This window comes from Primulina tabacum, unplaced genomic scaffold (genome assembly GCF_025594145.1).
Source record: "Primulina tabacum isolate GXHZ01 unplaced genomic scaffold, ASM2559414v2 Contig511, whole genome shotgun sequence".
Lineage (NCBI taxonomy): Eukaryota > Viridiplantae > Streptophyta > Magnoliopsida > Lamiales > Gesneriaceae > Primulina > Primulina tabacum.
This window is the reverse complement of record NW_027459768.1, coordinates 24,597-39,955: the sequence shown is the minus strand read 5'-3', so window position 1 is coordinate 39,955 and position 15,359 is coordinate 24,597. Positions and strand designations below refer to the sequence as shown.

The following is a 15,359-nucleotide window of genomic DNA, read 5'->3' as shown; positions in this document are numbered from 1 at the left end:
ACATGTTAATACAATTTTTATACTTGAACAAATACTGCAAATAAGCAATGTCATAAAATTTGCCTAAATGATATATCTTTATTATTGACTAATAAAAGAATGGATGTAAAATGCGTAAAAAACATGAGTTTATTTTTATTATTGACTGATTAAAGAATGAATATAATTGTGTAATCAAGCTAAGTGAGGGAGTGGGTTTTGTATATTGTCAAATCCAAGTTTGGCAAGTGTTGTTGTCATATGGGGCTTAAGATATGAAGTTCACCTATAAATAAGACACCATTCAAATGTCGCAAGTGCATAAATTTTTGTGGGTTGTGAGGTGTGTGCAAGAATGTATATCCTTGGATTGAGAATTAGAATCTAATCGAGGAAAATAAGATATTTTCAAACGAAAAAAATAACAAAACTCGTTCAAAAAATATAAAAAAGTGCATAACATTCTTTTTCAACCCAGAAATTATCATGAGTGGGAGGCAAAGGTGTCATCGATCGGTTCGATTTTATTTTGATTTTTAAAATATATAATCCGATATCAGAATCGTTTTCCTTCAGTTAGATTCGATTTTTTAACAAAACGATTTAGTTACGGTTCGGTTTATTTGGTTTTGATAACTATTTAAATTAGTAATTAAAACATAATTCAAAATATAATTTCATTTTTTAGTTAACCTTTTAGTAAAACTTTAAAATATAAATCTAAATGAACTAAATAAATAACAATCAACACATTAAAAAAATTCTTAATTCACTAAATATCATCTCATAAAATATGTAGTCTAAATAACTCTCTTATATAGGTGGTAATGTTGTTATAAGATATAATACACTACAATATAATGTGTTGGGTTAAGCATGTATGTGTGATAATAGTACTAGGATGTGTTATCTCCTGAAAAGTTCTATTGCGTCAAGCTGCTGACGTTACGTCACTTGATCTGGTTGGTTAAGTGGACCGTAAAAGAGTGACGTCAAATCTTAATGAATAATATTGTCTTTGTGGGGAAATGATCGACGGTAGAGAAATTGTAATACTAATCTCTAAAGGATATGAGACAACACCAGCAGATAAATACGCACATCTTCGAACTCATGAAATAATAACCCGATCTATTAGCACCCAAGTAGGTGCACTATGTGCTGCCATGATTATAAGAAAATAATTTCGCTAGCAACTATAGCTCTTGATTAGGGAAGTAAGAGTTTGTCATAACAACTGGTATCCAAATGAGGTTATGAGTTCAAGTATTCTAAGAAACATATTTCTATACTTCTTGGGATGAGGAAGGATGTTAAGTTAAGCGTGCATGAGCGAGAACAGTACTGAGATGAGTGACTTCCTGAGAAGTTCTCATGCGTCAACCTACTGATGTTGCGTCGCTTGATTTGGTTGGGTATGTGGACCATAAAAGAGTGACATCAAATATTAACAAGTAATATTGTTTTTGCTGGGGACAGGGCATGCAGTAGGAAAATGATAAGACTAATCTAGAAGGGATATGAGACAACACCAACAGATAAACACGCACCTCTCCGAACTCATGGACCTAACAACTCGACCCATTAATACTCAAGTATGTGCATTATATGTTGCCACAATTATAATGAAATAAAGATGCGCTTTCGCTAACAACTATAGTTTTTGACGTATAGTAGTAAGAGTTTGATCATAACAATTAGTATCAAAGCGAGACCACAAGTTCAGGTATCCTAAGAAGCATATTTTTATACTTCTTGGAGGGGGAATGTTGAATTAAGCGTGCATGAGCGAAAGTAGAGCTGAAATGAGTGATCTCCTGAAAAGTTTTCATGTGTTAAGCTGCTAACGTTGTGTCACTTGATTTGGTTGGCTAGATGGACCATAAAAGAGTGACATCAATTCTTAACGAGTAATATTGTCTTTGCTGTGGACATGGCTGGCGGTAGGAAAATGGTAAGACTAATATCTAAGGGATATGAGACAACACCAGCAGATAAACACGCAATCCTCGAACTCATGAACCTAACAACTCGATCCATTAGCACTCAAGTAGGTTGACAATGTGTTGCCATGAATGTAAGGAAATAAAGTTACGCCTTCGTTAATAACTATAGCTTTTGACATATGGTAGTAAGAGTTTGATCATAACAATTGGTATCAAAGTAAAGTCATGAGTTCAGATATTCCAAGAAGCATATTTCTATACTTCTTGGAGGGAGAATGCTGAGTTAAACATGCACGAGCGAGAGTATTACTGAAATGAGTGACCTCCTGAGAAGTTCTCATTCGTCTCACTGCTGACGTGGGTCATAAAGTAACGTCAAATCTTAAATAATAATAATAATATCTTTGTTGGGGACATGATCGACATTAAAAAAATGATAAGACAAATCTTTAAGAGATATGAGACAACACCAATAAATAGGAACTCATCTCCCCAATTCATATGCTTAATAGCCTGACTCATCAGCACTCAAGTATATATACACTATGCTGTAACAAATATAAATAAATAAAATTGTGTCTTTACTATCGACTATAACCTTATAATATCACGATATATTATTTTATAGATTGAATCGTGACAACTCATACCAATAAATATGCAATTAAAGGTTCTCATGCTTGCAGATTTTAAATAAGTGAGAATTTTGTTTATAATGGTCATCGATCATTCTGGGGTGTTATTTAAGCTTTAAATTACAGAAGTAAATAAAAATACAAGCACTACATCATCGCCAAGCAATTAAAATATGTGCATGCGATAATATCAGCTGACAACTTAATCCCATTTATTACTCAAGCGATAAAGAAGATTGAAACGATGTTGAAAATTCTTCGCATTTAGTATATGTTAGAATTTGGATGGAAAAAAAGAGAGAAGAAAACGGAGAATTAACAGATATTTTGTGATGAATTGAGAGATTTTAAGGTTAGATTAAAGTGTTGTCTCGAATATAATTTTATAATTATTTTCTACAAGGGTGAAAAAGCCAAAATTCATAAAATAAACTAAGTTGCCATCCATTCAATTCAATCATCCAAACGTATTAATAAACCACCACCGCATATTACACCACTATACTTACAAAAACCGTTTGATGTAATAATCAACCGATCACACAATTATCTCTCATTAATCCACAGGAGCAACAAAGAGTGACTACATTAAAAAAATCTGGGGCATAATAAGTCCATACATTCTTTACCAAATACACGAAAAATGGAACATATTGTCAAACCCGATTCTGGTTAAAAACCGGAGTTATATGTTCTGAAGGACTGGAAAAACTCGAATGACAAAACTTTGCTAAGAAATCCAACAGCTAGATTCAAGGAATAATAAAAAGATTCTATAGGTTGTCAATGTTCACCGCTCAATGATTTGATGATCTCTGAGTCACCTACATTAGGGGGAGAAACAAAGTATCATATCAGGCGCCCCTTCAAAAGCAGCACAGTGCATGCAATGAGAATATGTGGTACCTTGATCAATGATGCTGAGGCATGATACACGATAGTATTTGCCGCATGCAGTTCCCAAGTCAATGTTGTCTGGACGTTCACAAATGAAAGATTTAGTTAGGGCTTATGCGCGGTGGGCTACATGATACTTGATCATAAAAACCTCCAATACAATTCAGAACACAACCACCACAGGAAACCTAAAACAATTATTTCTCAATGTTTCCCTCCATGGCTTGAGCTGCTTCTAGAAATAATTATTACTTTAAAGGTCCCAAAAAATTGCTTCAAATTCAAAATTCATTCTCAAAACCACAAATTACAACTTAAATACAAACTACAAATTGCTTGACTTGATCTAGAAGTTACCCTCAACTTCATGACAAAAAGTTTAAATTGGTAGTTAGATAACAACAATAGCACCAAATCTATTGGATTTCAACCCACACGCACACGACAGGACCATTTTGAGTAATTTGACAAGATGGAGTGTCGCAGCATCAGGCATCACAAATACTAATATACAACAGGAGGACATGCCATATTGCCATCCACAAATAAATTCAAAGGAGAGTAACACATGATTAGGACAACGATTATGTAGATAGCAGCAAACAAGTGGATTTATCAAGAATTTGAAGTTCATGTCCCCCATAAAAAAGAAGGTTACGGTTGAATTCAGACAGTTAAAGGTAAAGACTGATAGCTTACCAGGTCACTTCGGTTTTTGTGAAAATATTGTATCATCTTTTTTTACTCATTGCAGTTTCATAAAGAATTTAGCCACTCCAAAAAACAAAATAAAGTAAAATGTACCGATAGCTTGTTTTACTTTTGGTTTTCATCAACTGTATTCCATAAAGAAAGTCCAACCGAATTTCCATGTTTTGTCCATCCAATTTCTCAAACTCGTAAACTTTTCTTATAAAATAAAACTGCCAGGAAATGGGGTTTAACACGGATACAAAACTGCATACATATGAAATTGAAATTAAGGTATATAATATTACAGGGAGATCAAGCCTCTCTCTAAGATAATATAAATATAATTGACCCACGAAAAGGGATATAACGCCTCGAATCCTATATTCACTTGTAAATTGGCAGTAACTAGGACAATTACAAATGAAATAGTATATCAGTATCGGGTGCATTAAAGTGAAATTAACAAATTGCCTCAGCAGATGAATATGCAATGAGCCAATGAGTGGTTAGATAGGAGTTGCAATAAGAGATACAGAAACTGCTGATCTAAGGATTCAAAAATCTTTTACAAAACCGGACAAGACAAAACATCCTGACCCTCAGCAGATGAATAAGAAATGAGCCAATGCGTGTTTAGATGGGCTTTGGATTAAGATCTATTGATCTAAGGATTCAAACATCTTTTACAAAATCGAACTAGGCAAAACATAGTAAGATATTTGGGACCTACTTCATCAAAGTTTAGAATCAAATAAAATTTCACAATTGTCTTTCAGTTGATCCTATTAACTGCAGCCAGTTTACTCCGACGGTAATATCAGTCACAAGATATCGAACAATATAAATTAATTAGCAAGAAAATTTGATAGCACGCATAAAAAAGAAAGACAAATGAAAAATTCATATTCAGCACTTACTTCCATTATAATGGTGAACAACAACTTTAGAGAGCATCGCATAGTACTCAATCTCTGACTTCCTCAGTGGAGGGCAGTTGTTCGAGATAAGAACCAATTTCCCTAAATTATAAACCCAGATGATTAAACATTCATAATCAAAACTACCCCCAATCACCCGCCAATGTTCGTGAAAGCATCAACCCAAATAATCAAATGTTAGCAGTAAAATAATAAATACCAGCTCATCGACATTAAAAATGAATAACAATAATACATAAACCACAAATTAAAGGAATTGAAACTACCTTTTGAGTTACGTAAAGTTTTGAGCACCGTCTTGTAACCAAGAGTATACTTCCCACTCTTTACCACCAGGGCCAATCTGCTGTTGATGCTTTCGGTGGTCTTCTTCTGCAAGAACAAAAATACAGGGAAAAAAAAAAACCAATAATACAACCCAAAATTCAGGGTATTCATATCAATAGACCAAATAAAATAGAAAGGCTACGATTAATCGGCTAAGGAGAAGCTGAGAGGGACGAAGATTCGTACAGTCTTCTTGGCGGCTACCATTGTTGAGGAGGATGTTAGGCCTGCGCAGATTTTGGATGAATACGAACCCTAATGCAGACTGCTGGAGAAATGTGAGTCGGAAGGGCATTTATCAGGCACAGTATTTGATGAAATTGCAATTTGGTCCCTTTGCTTCGTAAATTTAAGTTGCTTCCCATACATATATATACACACATAATTATAATATATTACATATTTATATTTGATATCTTAACGAACATAAAATTATATATCTTTTGCTATATTACTTTTAAACAAAATTAAATAATTATATATATTATTTGGAGTAGGTCTCTTGTGAGAAAGTCTCACGAATCTTTATCTGTGAGACAGGTCAATCCTATCGATATTCACAATAAAAAAAATACTTTTAGCATAAAAAGTAATATTTTTTCATGGATGACCCAAATAAGAGACCAGTCTAACAAAATACGACCCATTAGACCGTCTCACACAAGTTTTTGCCTATTTTTTGATATCGGATCCAGTTAGTTAATATGAAAGATATTGAAACTATAATTATTTTATAAATTATTAAAAAAAACCCATTAAGAAATGTTGATATTAAAAAATTTATATATCATTTTGATCTTAAAAATAATGAAGTATTTTTCATGTAAAATACAAAAATATAAAGGAAAATATTATTTTTTTAATCTATATATAATAACAGTATATTTAAAAATAAGCATATTTATAAGAAGATCTTTATAAACGATAATTTCATGATATTTTAGATTACTAATTGTAATGTTCATATTTTGTCCTCGGATTTTATTAAATATCATAAATTAGTCTTTATAATAATATTTACTTGTAAAATTAATGGTGTCGACTAATTGTGTATTTTTTTTTTAAGTTTAACGATTAAAAATGTTAATTTAAAATGCTTAAGAACTAAAAATAATATTAAGAAAGTACGAGGATTAAATAGTAATTTTCTCCTTTACACCTTACAACGAAGGGATTCTTGTTTTCTCTCTGTGTTTGCTGCCTTTGCAATAAACAGACTATAAAACCTCCCAATTTCCGCCCTCTCGCTGCCGCACTCCGCTTGATCTACAGAGCTCAGTGAATCCAAAATGTTTCGCAAGTGAGCGAATATCTAAAGTTTTAGATTTTTAATCCTGAAATTTTTTTGTTGAATTTTGGGCTTTACGGTTATCGTAATCATCTCGGCATTAACTTTTGTAGGTCAGTTTTGCAACTGGCGTCACGTATTTCGGTTAAAGGTGTTCCATTGCGAACTAAATCTCAGGCACGTTATTCATTTTTCAAATTCGTCATGTCTTCTGTGAAGTATTGCTGTGGAAATTGGAAGACAACTCTTTCCTTTTAAGTTTATTTATCACCTTTTTCTTTATCAAGATGAGATCATGATAAATGATTCTTTGGGTTTCTTGATATAATTGGATGCTATGTATCTCGTGTTTGATAACTCTTTGTTTGAAGTCTATATTATGATAGTTTTAGGGAATCGTGTTTGAAACTTTAATCATCAAATGTAGCTACCTAAAAAGAATTTATCTTAACAGTCTTCTTTGCCAGTGCAATCATTTTTGCTTGACTGAATCAAATCAAGTTAATTTAATGTTTCAGTCTCTTTAAGCATTTTGCTGTATTTGTTTTGATAAATTCTTTCGAACATTTCTTCGTGATTAATTTTTTTTGTAATTTATTTAATGATGCATCAATTTTCAGGTTTATGGCAACAAATTATAAGTTTACTTGAGGCAGCTTTTGAACCCTAAACTGCTCTGTTTCAGCCCACCTTCTAGTAGAAGTAGAATATGTAAAGGCATATATTGAGGCTTGTCATTATGACAAATTGGTGCCAGAAAAAAGTATCACAATTTTAGGCTTTATTTTGGGAGTTTTGGGGAAATATTTGAAGAACGGAGGAGGAAAATAAAACGTTGTTTGGTTTTGTTTAGGGGAATAGCATTGTTACGGTAGATGTCAAATCATTTAGGAAATGATTGGGGTGAAAATTTTGAAATCTTAAAATAATATTTGGATTAGAATGTAATGGAATTTTTTTGGGTTTATGAGGAAAAATTTAGTTAAAAGTAATGATTATGTTGGTTAATCTGAAAAAGGGTGAAATTTGTTTTGGGGAAATAAAATAAATATGAATGATAGTATTATGTTCTTATTGGGAGATTAGAAATTAATTTTAGAAAAGAAATACAAATATGGTGAAAATTTTCCTGATGAGTTGGTCGGTGTACACTATCATTAACTGTTTAAAGATCGTCGAAAAGCTTTAACTGAAAGTAGCAAGATACTGTCAAACCTTAGAAGTATCAAATGTGTGCTAAGAAACAATTGGGAGCTGTCCGTCTTGTATTCAGGATTAACTGAAGCACTTTATAATTGCTTTTTGGTGCATTTCAGCTGTCAGGTACTTGGGTTTATTTTGAATCTCTTCCTTGGTTGTGGTCACGAGGTTCAATCAGGAATGAGAGGTAGAAGAAAAGAATTTACTACTCAATGAGTTTACTGCCCTCTGCTGCTAGAGACTTCTAGGTCGTACTAGTAGTAGTACTCGTTGTAATAATGTCAATGCATGAAGCACATAGAAGGATCATAGTGCCTGACTGTGATAAAATATTAGAATAATACTAATATGTAAATAGCTCACTGTAGAATTTATTGTTACTTGTTTGTTATTTGTTGATGTCATTGGCAACTTCTCAAATAGATTATTCAATCCATATATTGTACAGTATCAATGATGTAATTCATTCAATCAAGTAATGAGAATATAATTTTCCTCCTCACTTTGTTATTCTATCTGACTGGTTTTTAAGTTAATGCATGAGACACTATAAAAGATCACAGTGTGTTGATGATGAATGCGAATGATAACTTTAATATTATGTTAACACGACAGACGGATAAAAAGGAATGCTTGATGTAGCGTGCCACAACTATGGCAATAGATGTCTCAGCATTGAGCTGATTGATCGAAAGGTTTGCCTTACAATCTGCTGAAACACTGGTATAATTTGCAGCTTCCTTCATATCTTTCTTCCAGAAGGACGTTGTCCACTTCTCAGAAAAATGAAACATACAACCCTGGTTCAGGCAGCAATGTCCCTGAATCTCAAAGTCATGGACCAAAAATTATTACCGGAGGTCTCGCATTGGGTTCTGCTGTCCTTGCAGCCTATTATTATGGGTATCTTGATACATACATTGGTAAGGAGCAGCAAAGCACTGGTGAGCATGTGAAGGTTCAGATTAATGATAAAAACACCCAGGAAGTGGCAGAAGAAATTGCACATCCTCAAGCTGGTGAATTAAGTGAGCCAATTTCTAAGAACAGCCTACAGGATACAGATGTAAAAAATTCTAATGCGGACCACACCGAGAAAGATACTGAAACACGTTCAGAGTCAAATCTGCCAGAAGATTCATTACGTGCTGATGGAGATATAAATATCCAAGTAAAAGATATTGAACCACCATCACAAGAAAATATTGATCTTGTTAAAGATGTCGATTTGCCAAATGTTCCTGGTGGCGACCTTTTCTCAGATGATGCAACTAGTAAACCATCTGAGGAAAGCTTTGACCTGAAGGTGCCAGAGATAGAACCTGATGAAGAGCAGTACAAAGTTATTGACATCACCCCAAAATTCACATCAGCTGATGAAAATCCTGCAGAAATTGGGATCACGCCTATGTTAAAGGAGAAAATCACCACTCAGGATGTACAAGGGGTAAACTATGGTTTTGATTGGTGATCATAAATGTCCCCAGCACCATTTTCAGTTGTACTTTTTTGTGCGCACTGCTCGCAATTTTTTGTGATGTAACTTTTGCTAGGTTGTTCGGGGTGATGGAACTAAAAAATCTGGCTCCCTTCTTGATGATTATTACTTAAGAGATAATATTGAAGAACCTACTACAGCTACCTCCAAAAGAGAAAGTGTAGGTGTTGTGATAAACGAAGTTTTCCCCTTTAACAAGAGCAAATTTCACACTGTTTCTTGTTTATTTTGCATAACAATCTCTTTCTCACTTCATTTTTCCCTTAAAAAATTGGAATGTGTTCATGCCTTATATGTTTTAACATTTATTTTGGAATTAAAGGATGTTGTTTCCTCAATAGAGGATGCATATGATGGCTACATATCTAAGGATGGGAAACTGGTTCTTGACTTTTTGCAAGCTATACATGCTGCTGAGAAAAGGCAAGCAGAGTTAGATGCCCATGCTTTTGCACTGGATAAGAAGGCAATGAAGGTTAGGGGAAAAGTTTTCATTATTTTATTCATCATATTGGCCAAACATTACCGGTGACTCGGTCGTTTCCAGATGGAAATTCTAAGTTTTGATTATGCCAGATGATTTCCAGAAGAATTTCTTACTGAGTAGCTTGAAGTTGAGCTGCACATCATTCAGCTAATATGTGGTTTGAATCATCCAGGACAAGTATGAGAAGGAGCTCAAGGATGCAAGGGCCAGGGAACTCATGTATGCTGAGAAAGAAGCCATCCTTGACAAGGTTTTAGAAAAATTCTTTCTTTTGCTTGGCATCTGGCAGAATGCTAATGCGACGATATAATTGCTCTATATTGCGAAAAATCGTGATGGCAACTGTTGTAGAAGCCTTGCTCATTTACATCATATGCTGGATTTTTTTTTCTCCACCTTTCCAATCTATTTTGGACAAATCCATGTGTTTAGTGATAATTATATTTCTTTTTTGTGTCCTCTTATTGTTTTTTTCTATAATATTATATTTATTTTGTCACTGCAAAAGTTTCTGTTTGAAAATTTTCAGGAATTAGTCAGGGAAAGAGCAAAAGCAGCTGCTTCTCTAAAATCACTTCAAGAAAAATTCGAAGAAAAACTCAAAGCAGAGCTCGAGGAAAAAGTAATGTTGTATTGTTTTTAGACAGTTTTCTGTATGATAGATATTTTGCCTCGTGGACTTATTACTGCAGCCATTTGCAGGAAGCAGAAGCAGAACTAAAACTGAAGAAAATGCATGATTTAGCGAAAGCTGACCTAGCTGCAGCAATTGCGAGTGAAAAGGCTTCCCAGATTGAAAAAATGGCCGAAGCAAATTTTCATGTATATTACTTGTTGACTTCCCGTATGAGGATATGTTTACTTCCATGCAGCTACTTAATGAGAGGAAAACAAGAAAGAAATTTATTTTTGTAACACTTATTAAAAAAATTGTGTTACTGCTTAAGCTCTCGCTGATGATGAATGATGCAACAATTAAAAGGTGTTAAGTAATATTTTAACTACTGAGATGCTGATGTTGTGCTATACTAAGGCAAACTGTGGATCTGATGTTCGGTGAGGATAATGGAAAGTAAATATTTTCTGTCATTGTATAAGGTAGAGGTAGGAGTTTAGAGATTCGAGATATACTCAGTTATCTGCTAGGAAGAATTATAAGTATTTCACATATAGTTGAGCATAAAAAATGATGATGAGATAATATTGAAAAAGTTGGTATGTTTTTGACATCATTCCATCTTGTCAAACAAATATTATTGTTCTATATTCTGATGGTTGGTGCTGCCCAATAAAAAACATTGTGAAAATTAAATTCGTCCCAGTTTTTTTGCGTGAGATTTTACCTGATGAGTATGAAATACAAAAGCAGAAGTTCAAAAACCACATTTTAGTTTGTTTTAAATGTTGAAGTTTTCATGTTGCATAACTAATAGGTTCGTGAAAATTTATCTGCAAACATCAATTTGGGCAACACATCTGTTGTTCAGTGGCTGTGTAATTTATCTGCTCCTTTCCATTCAAAGAATTACATCATAGGCCTATCTGATTAATTTGTTTGCAGTCAGGGGATCTCCAATGAAAAATCATGTTGGATTTGTCATGTGTATGATAGAAGTGACTGATTCTTCTCTGTATGTGTGTGAGAGAGAGAGAGAAGGGGGGGGGGGGGGGAGGGGGTTGGAGACTTCTCATATTCTAGGCATCTGAGTTTCTTCTTGATGTAACATACTGGAAAGTTGGATCAACATCAGTGTCACATTAAACGGAGGGATAAACTTGTCGTTCTTTTGTAATAATATCCGTATTATGGGCGGATGCATTTACCTCCTTATATCTCTTTTGTTCATTGTCGTACATGGATTTGCTCACAAACGAAAAAAAAGACAAGGCTTTTGGATATAAAAAGCCCCTTCCACCTCAATGGAAAAGTGATCGATGATTTTAGTTTTTCGTGTGTTTATTCTTTTCTTTTTCTTGGCAGATAAATGCCTTGTGCATGGCATTTTATGCACAATCAGAAGAAGCTCGCCTGAGTCATTCTGTTCAGAAGCTTGCCCTGGTAATCTTCTCATTTACAGTATAGCTACAAGTTCATTCTTCTAGACATGGCCTATAATTGGGCTTCGTTTTGGTTTAGTCCTTCATTTCTTAATTAATTTATTTTAACATTAATGTCATAATTCTGAAAGAATTCAGCTTTTGCATGGCCTAGACATCAATCAATCAAGTTGGGATTGTAATTGATATTTTTTTCTTTTACATTTTCCTCATAAATTCGTATGAATTTTGATGAAATTTGTTCGTTAATTTGGTGTTGACAATGTGGCATGATTAAGGAGTTTTACTTGGTGATATCCATATGGTCAAAAACTGTTATTTGATGATTCCCATTGTTTTTAATCCATTAGAAGCTGCAAAAAACTGGAAAGACAATATAAAAGTTATTCTTCGTTCCGTAAGTAGTCTGTTTCACTTGATTAACATGAGATTTAATATTCTAATGACTGCAGGGAGCATTAGCTCTTGAAGATGCATTGTCCAAAGGGCTGCCAATTCAAAAGGAAATAGAAGCCCTCCACCCTCATCTTGAAGGCGTTGACAAAGACTCACTATTAGCTTTAGTTCTATCTTCCCTTCCTGAAGAAACGAAAAAATACGGCACAGATACTTTGCCCCAATTGAATCACAAGGCAAGTTATTTTAGTTCTTTGTGGCAGATAAACTAATATGTTCACATCATATTTCAAATTCCATCAATTAGTTGTGTTCTTCAAAATGATTCTTAGAAAACCTATTTCACCATTCTCTTTCTTTTGCTGTCAAAGTTCCTTGTCTTTGCCAAGTATATACTACCGTTGGATCAAGAATGAAGTTAAAAGTGGAATTGCTCAGAATGATGCTAAGATTTATTTGTCAGTTTGAAACTGGGAACTTATTTTCATAAACAAATTCCAGTTTTGCTCCCTTTTAACAAACGGTTGCCGGTTGGCTCTCTGTTAGACAACAGTGGCTTGAGTGTGCTTCAACTGTTTGTGCTGACGATAGTTGCTAGATGTGCCTTATCGATCTCTAAAAAATGGTTGATTCAACTCTTCTGGATTATGGGTTATGTTCTGATTAAAAATTCCGTTTCTTCATATGTACCTGCATCCATATATTTCTTTTCTTATATTTCTGTTTTAACGGAGTTAGGAGTGCAAAATTATGGTCATTTAGTTTTTCTAAAAAGATATCAAGTTATGAGGCTTATAAAAAAGGTTTACGATTTCTTTGTGTTTAATTTTCCAACACTGCTCAGCTGCTAGTGATTATGCGTTTTGAGTTGTTTCAAGCTTTGAGATCCCTTTGTTGTGAAACCAAAATGGCTTAACAAGAAATATAGAAGAACAAACAACAATGTTATGGTACAAACAACAAAAATTATAATAGCGGTTCAACATTCCTAACTTTGCAAATCTAACATTAGACATCTCTCTTCCGAATTTCTTTTGAGGTAGCCCGCAAATGTTCGACTAATTATCGAGGCAATGAACGCCGGCGAGATGGATTTGAGTTATATTTTGGAGATTTTTGATGACATAGGTTTGTTTCACGTGCTACTTCTGTCATGTTACTGAAATTTTACATTCTTGACTAAGGATGCCTCAGTGTCCGATCTTCTTGTCCAAATACAGAGAATTTAAAATTTCTTTTTCATTTGCACTTGGTGGCTAGCTGAAACAACTCAGTCTCCCGCAAGGACATGCAAAAAGTTAGGTGTAGTAGTAATTCGTGAACTGGGTACCTCTGACTGGCTAGAGGTATTTGATCTATCTAGACTCTTGGTGAGATTATGGTGGCAGGCTCATCTTTTGGCTTATCACAAGCGAACATTTCGTAACATAGTCACACTTCTCCTGCCTTTGATTCGATATAAAAATGTCAGTGTTGTAAATGGTGATGCCGGGATGGTCAGTGACCTCCAACTGACTCGGCCGCCTGCGGTTGAATTTTTTTTGCTATTTTTATACATAATTATGTATAATCATGCATGCAGTTATAAATGGTTATCAGTATTTATGTAAGTAATTAAATGATGTTTATGCAAAAATCAGCTTCATACAATACGATTTATAAAATGTGCAAATAAATATATAAATGCAACCAACAAGATATTTAATAAAGATTACACCCAAACCCTATAAAAGAGCTAACCTAGTGGGATGGTGGTGGCGGCGGGCGGGTCGTGGCTGCAGTGGTCTGCGGTTCGAGGCGAAGGAGGAGGGGTTGTGGGTGACTGGGCTGGTGGACCTATTATGTTTGTGAAGAGAGTGTCTCTTATGTTTGTGAAGAGAGTGTATAATAAGTGTATTAATAATTATGATTTTTTTAAAATTTTGTTGACTTTGTCCGCCTCGCCAGCCTGCGCGCCTGCTGCTCCTCATCTTCTACCGCCTAAGGCAAAGGCGGTGTGGTCAACCGCCGCAGCGCTAGGCGGCCGCCATCTATAACGCTGAATGGCCGTTTAGAATGCTGAATGTTGCCATAGTCAATGTCTTTTTAATAATCTTGAAAATGCTTTCATCTGAATGTCTTATTTTTAATTTTTTCTTTATTTAGAATTACATCACATTAAATTACATACTATAGCTTCAACATTAGTTTAATTTAACCGTTTATTCTTCTTCTTATCCAATTGCATAGTTACGTACTGTATTCCAATTGTCTGTCCTGCTGACTGGTGCATATGCTTTCTATTCTTTTCTTCTTTTGTGTGTGTTATTTTTCATGTCATGTACAACGCTTATTTTTGTTGTCAAAATCCCTACCCGTCCAAAATAATTGAATAGTGTTGCATATTTGCAGTTTGATTCTTTGAAGGGGACGTTAAGGCACTTCAGCTTAATCCCACCAGGCGGTGGTGGGATATTGTCACATTCATTGGCTCGTATTGCTTCTTGGTTGAAGGTGCATTTTCTCTCCTTGCTGCCCTGTACATTTTGATGAAAGTTTGAGGGGAAAATCGAGTAATTTATTCAACTTTAATCTTGTTTGTCACCACTGAGTTCAGGTCAAGGAGGTAGACCAATCAGGCGACGGAATAGAATCGCTCATTAATAGAGTCGAGAGTCTGTTAGCTCAGGGCAAAGTATGTGAAGCAGCGGATACTCTTGAGAACGGGGTTAAGGACAGCAAGGCAGGTGAGATTGTGGGCGACTGGGTCAGACGAGCTAGAAACAGAGCTACAACAGAGCAAGCTTTGACTGTTCTGCAATCCTACGCCACTTCTATCAGCCTAACATGAACATCGTGTCAAGTCATCCGGTTTCATTTCATTACCGCAGATTACCCTCTATAGCTCTGGTGTATCCTGGCCTAAATAATCCGACAAGCTCTCTGAAATCAAATGGAGCCTGCGTCATTGCTGTCATGTATGTTTTCATGCAATGTAATGAAATACCTTGAAGTTTAGTGATTGTTCCTTTTTCCCA

At 34.7% G+C, this 15,359-nt stretch overlaps 2 protein-coding genes across 3 annotated transcripts; one reads left to right on the top strand and one right to left on the bottom strand.

Moving 5' to 3' along the window:
• Positions 1-3,065: 3,065 nt before the first annotated feature.
• On the bottom strand, positions 3,066-5,741 carry LOC142534433 (large ribosomal subunit protein eL30-like). The gene is made up of 5 exons (XM_075641301.1): positions 5,602-5,741; positions 5,355-5,460; positions 5,068-5,169; positions 3,467-3,535; positions 3,066-3,384 (listed from the first exon to the last, which is right to left on the bottom strand). The coding sequence occupies exons 1-5, from the start codon at positions 5,620-5,622 to the stop codon at positions 3,344-3,346; spliced, it is 339 nt and encodes a 112-aa protein (XP_075497416.1). The 5' UTR covers positions 5,623-5,741; the 3' UTR covers positions 3,066-3,343.
• An 833-nt stretch (positions 5,742-6,574) lies between these two features.
• On the top strand, positions 6,575-15,359 carry LOC142534432 (MICOS complex subunit MIC60, mitochondrial-like). Of its 2 annotated transcripts, none has more exons than XM_075641300.1 (12): positions 6,575-6,715; positions 6,817-6,880; positions 8,640-9,341; positions 9,457-9,561; positions 9,724-9,876; positions 10,061-10,138; positions 10,418-10,510; positions 10,591-10,710; positions 11,870-11,947; positions 12,399-12,578; positions 14,734-14,835; positions 14,939-15,359. In XM_075641300.1, the coding sequence occupies exons 1-12, from the start codon at positions 6,705-6,707 to the stop codon at positions 15,170-15,172; spliced, it is 1,920 nt and encodes a 639-aa protein (XP_075497415.1). In that variant the 5' UTR covers positions 6,575-6,704; the 3' UTR covers positions 15,173-15,359. The 2 variants fall into 2 exon arrangements, with proteins under 2 accessions (XP_075497415.1, XP_075497414.1); XM_075641299.1 differs by having other exon boundaries at positions 8,640-9,350.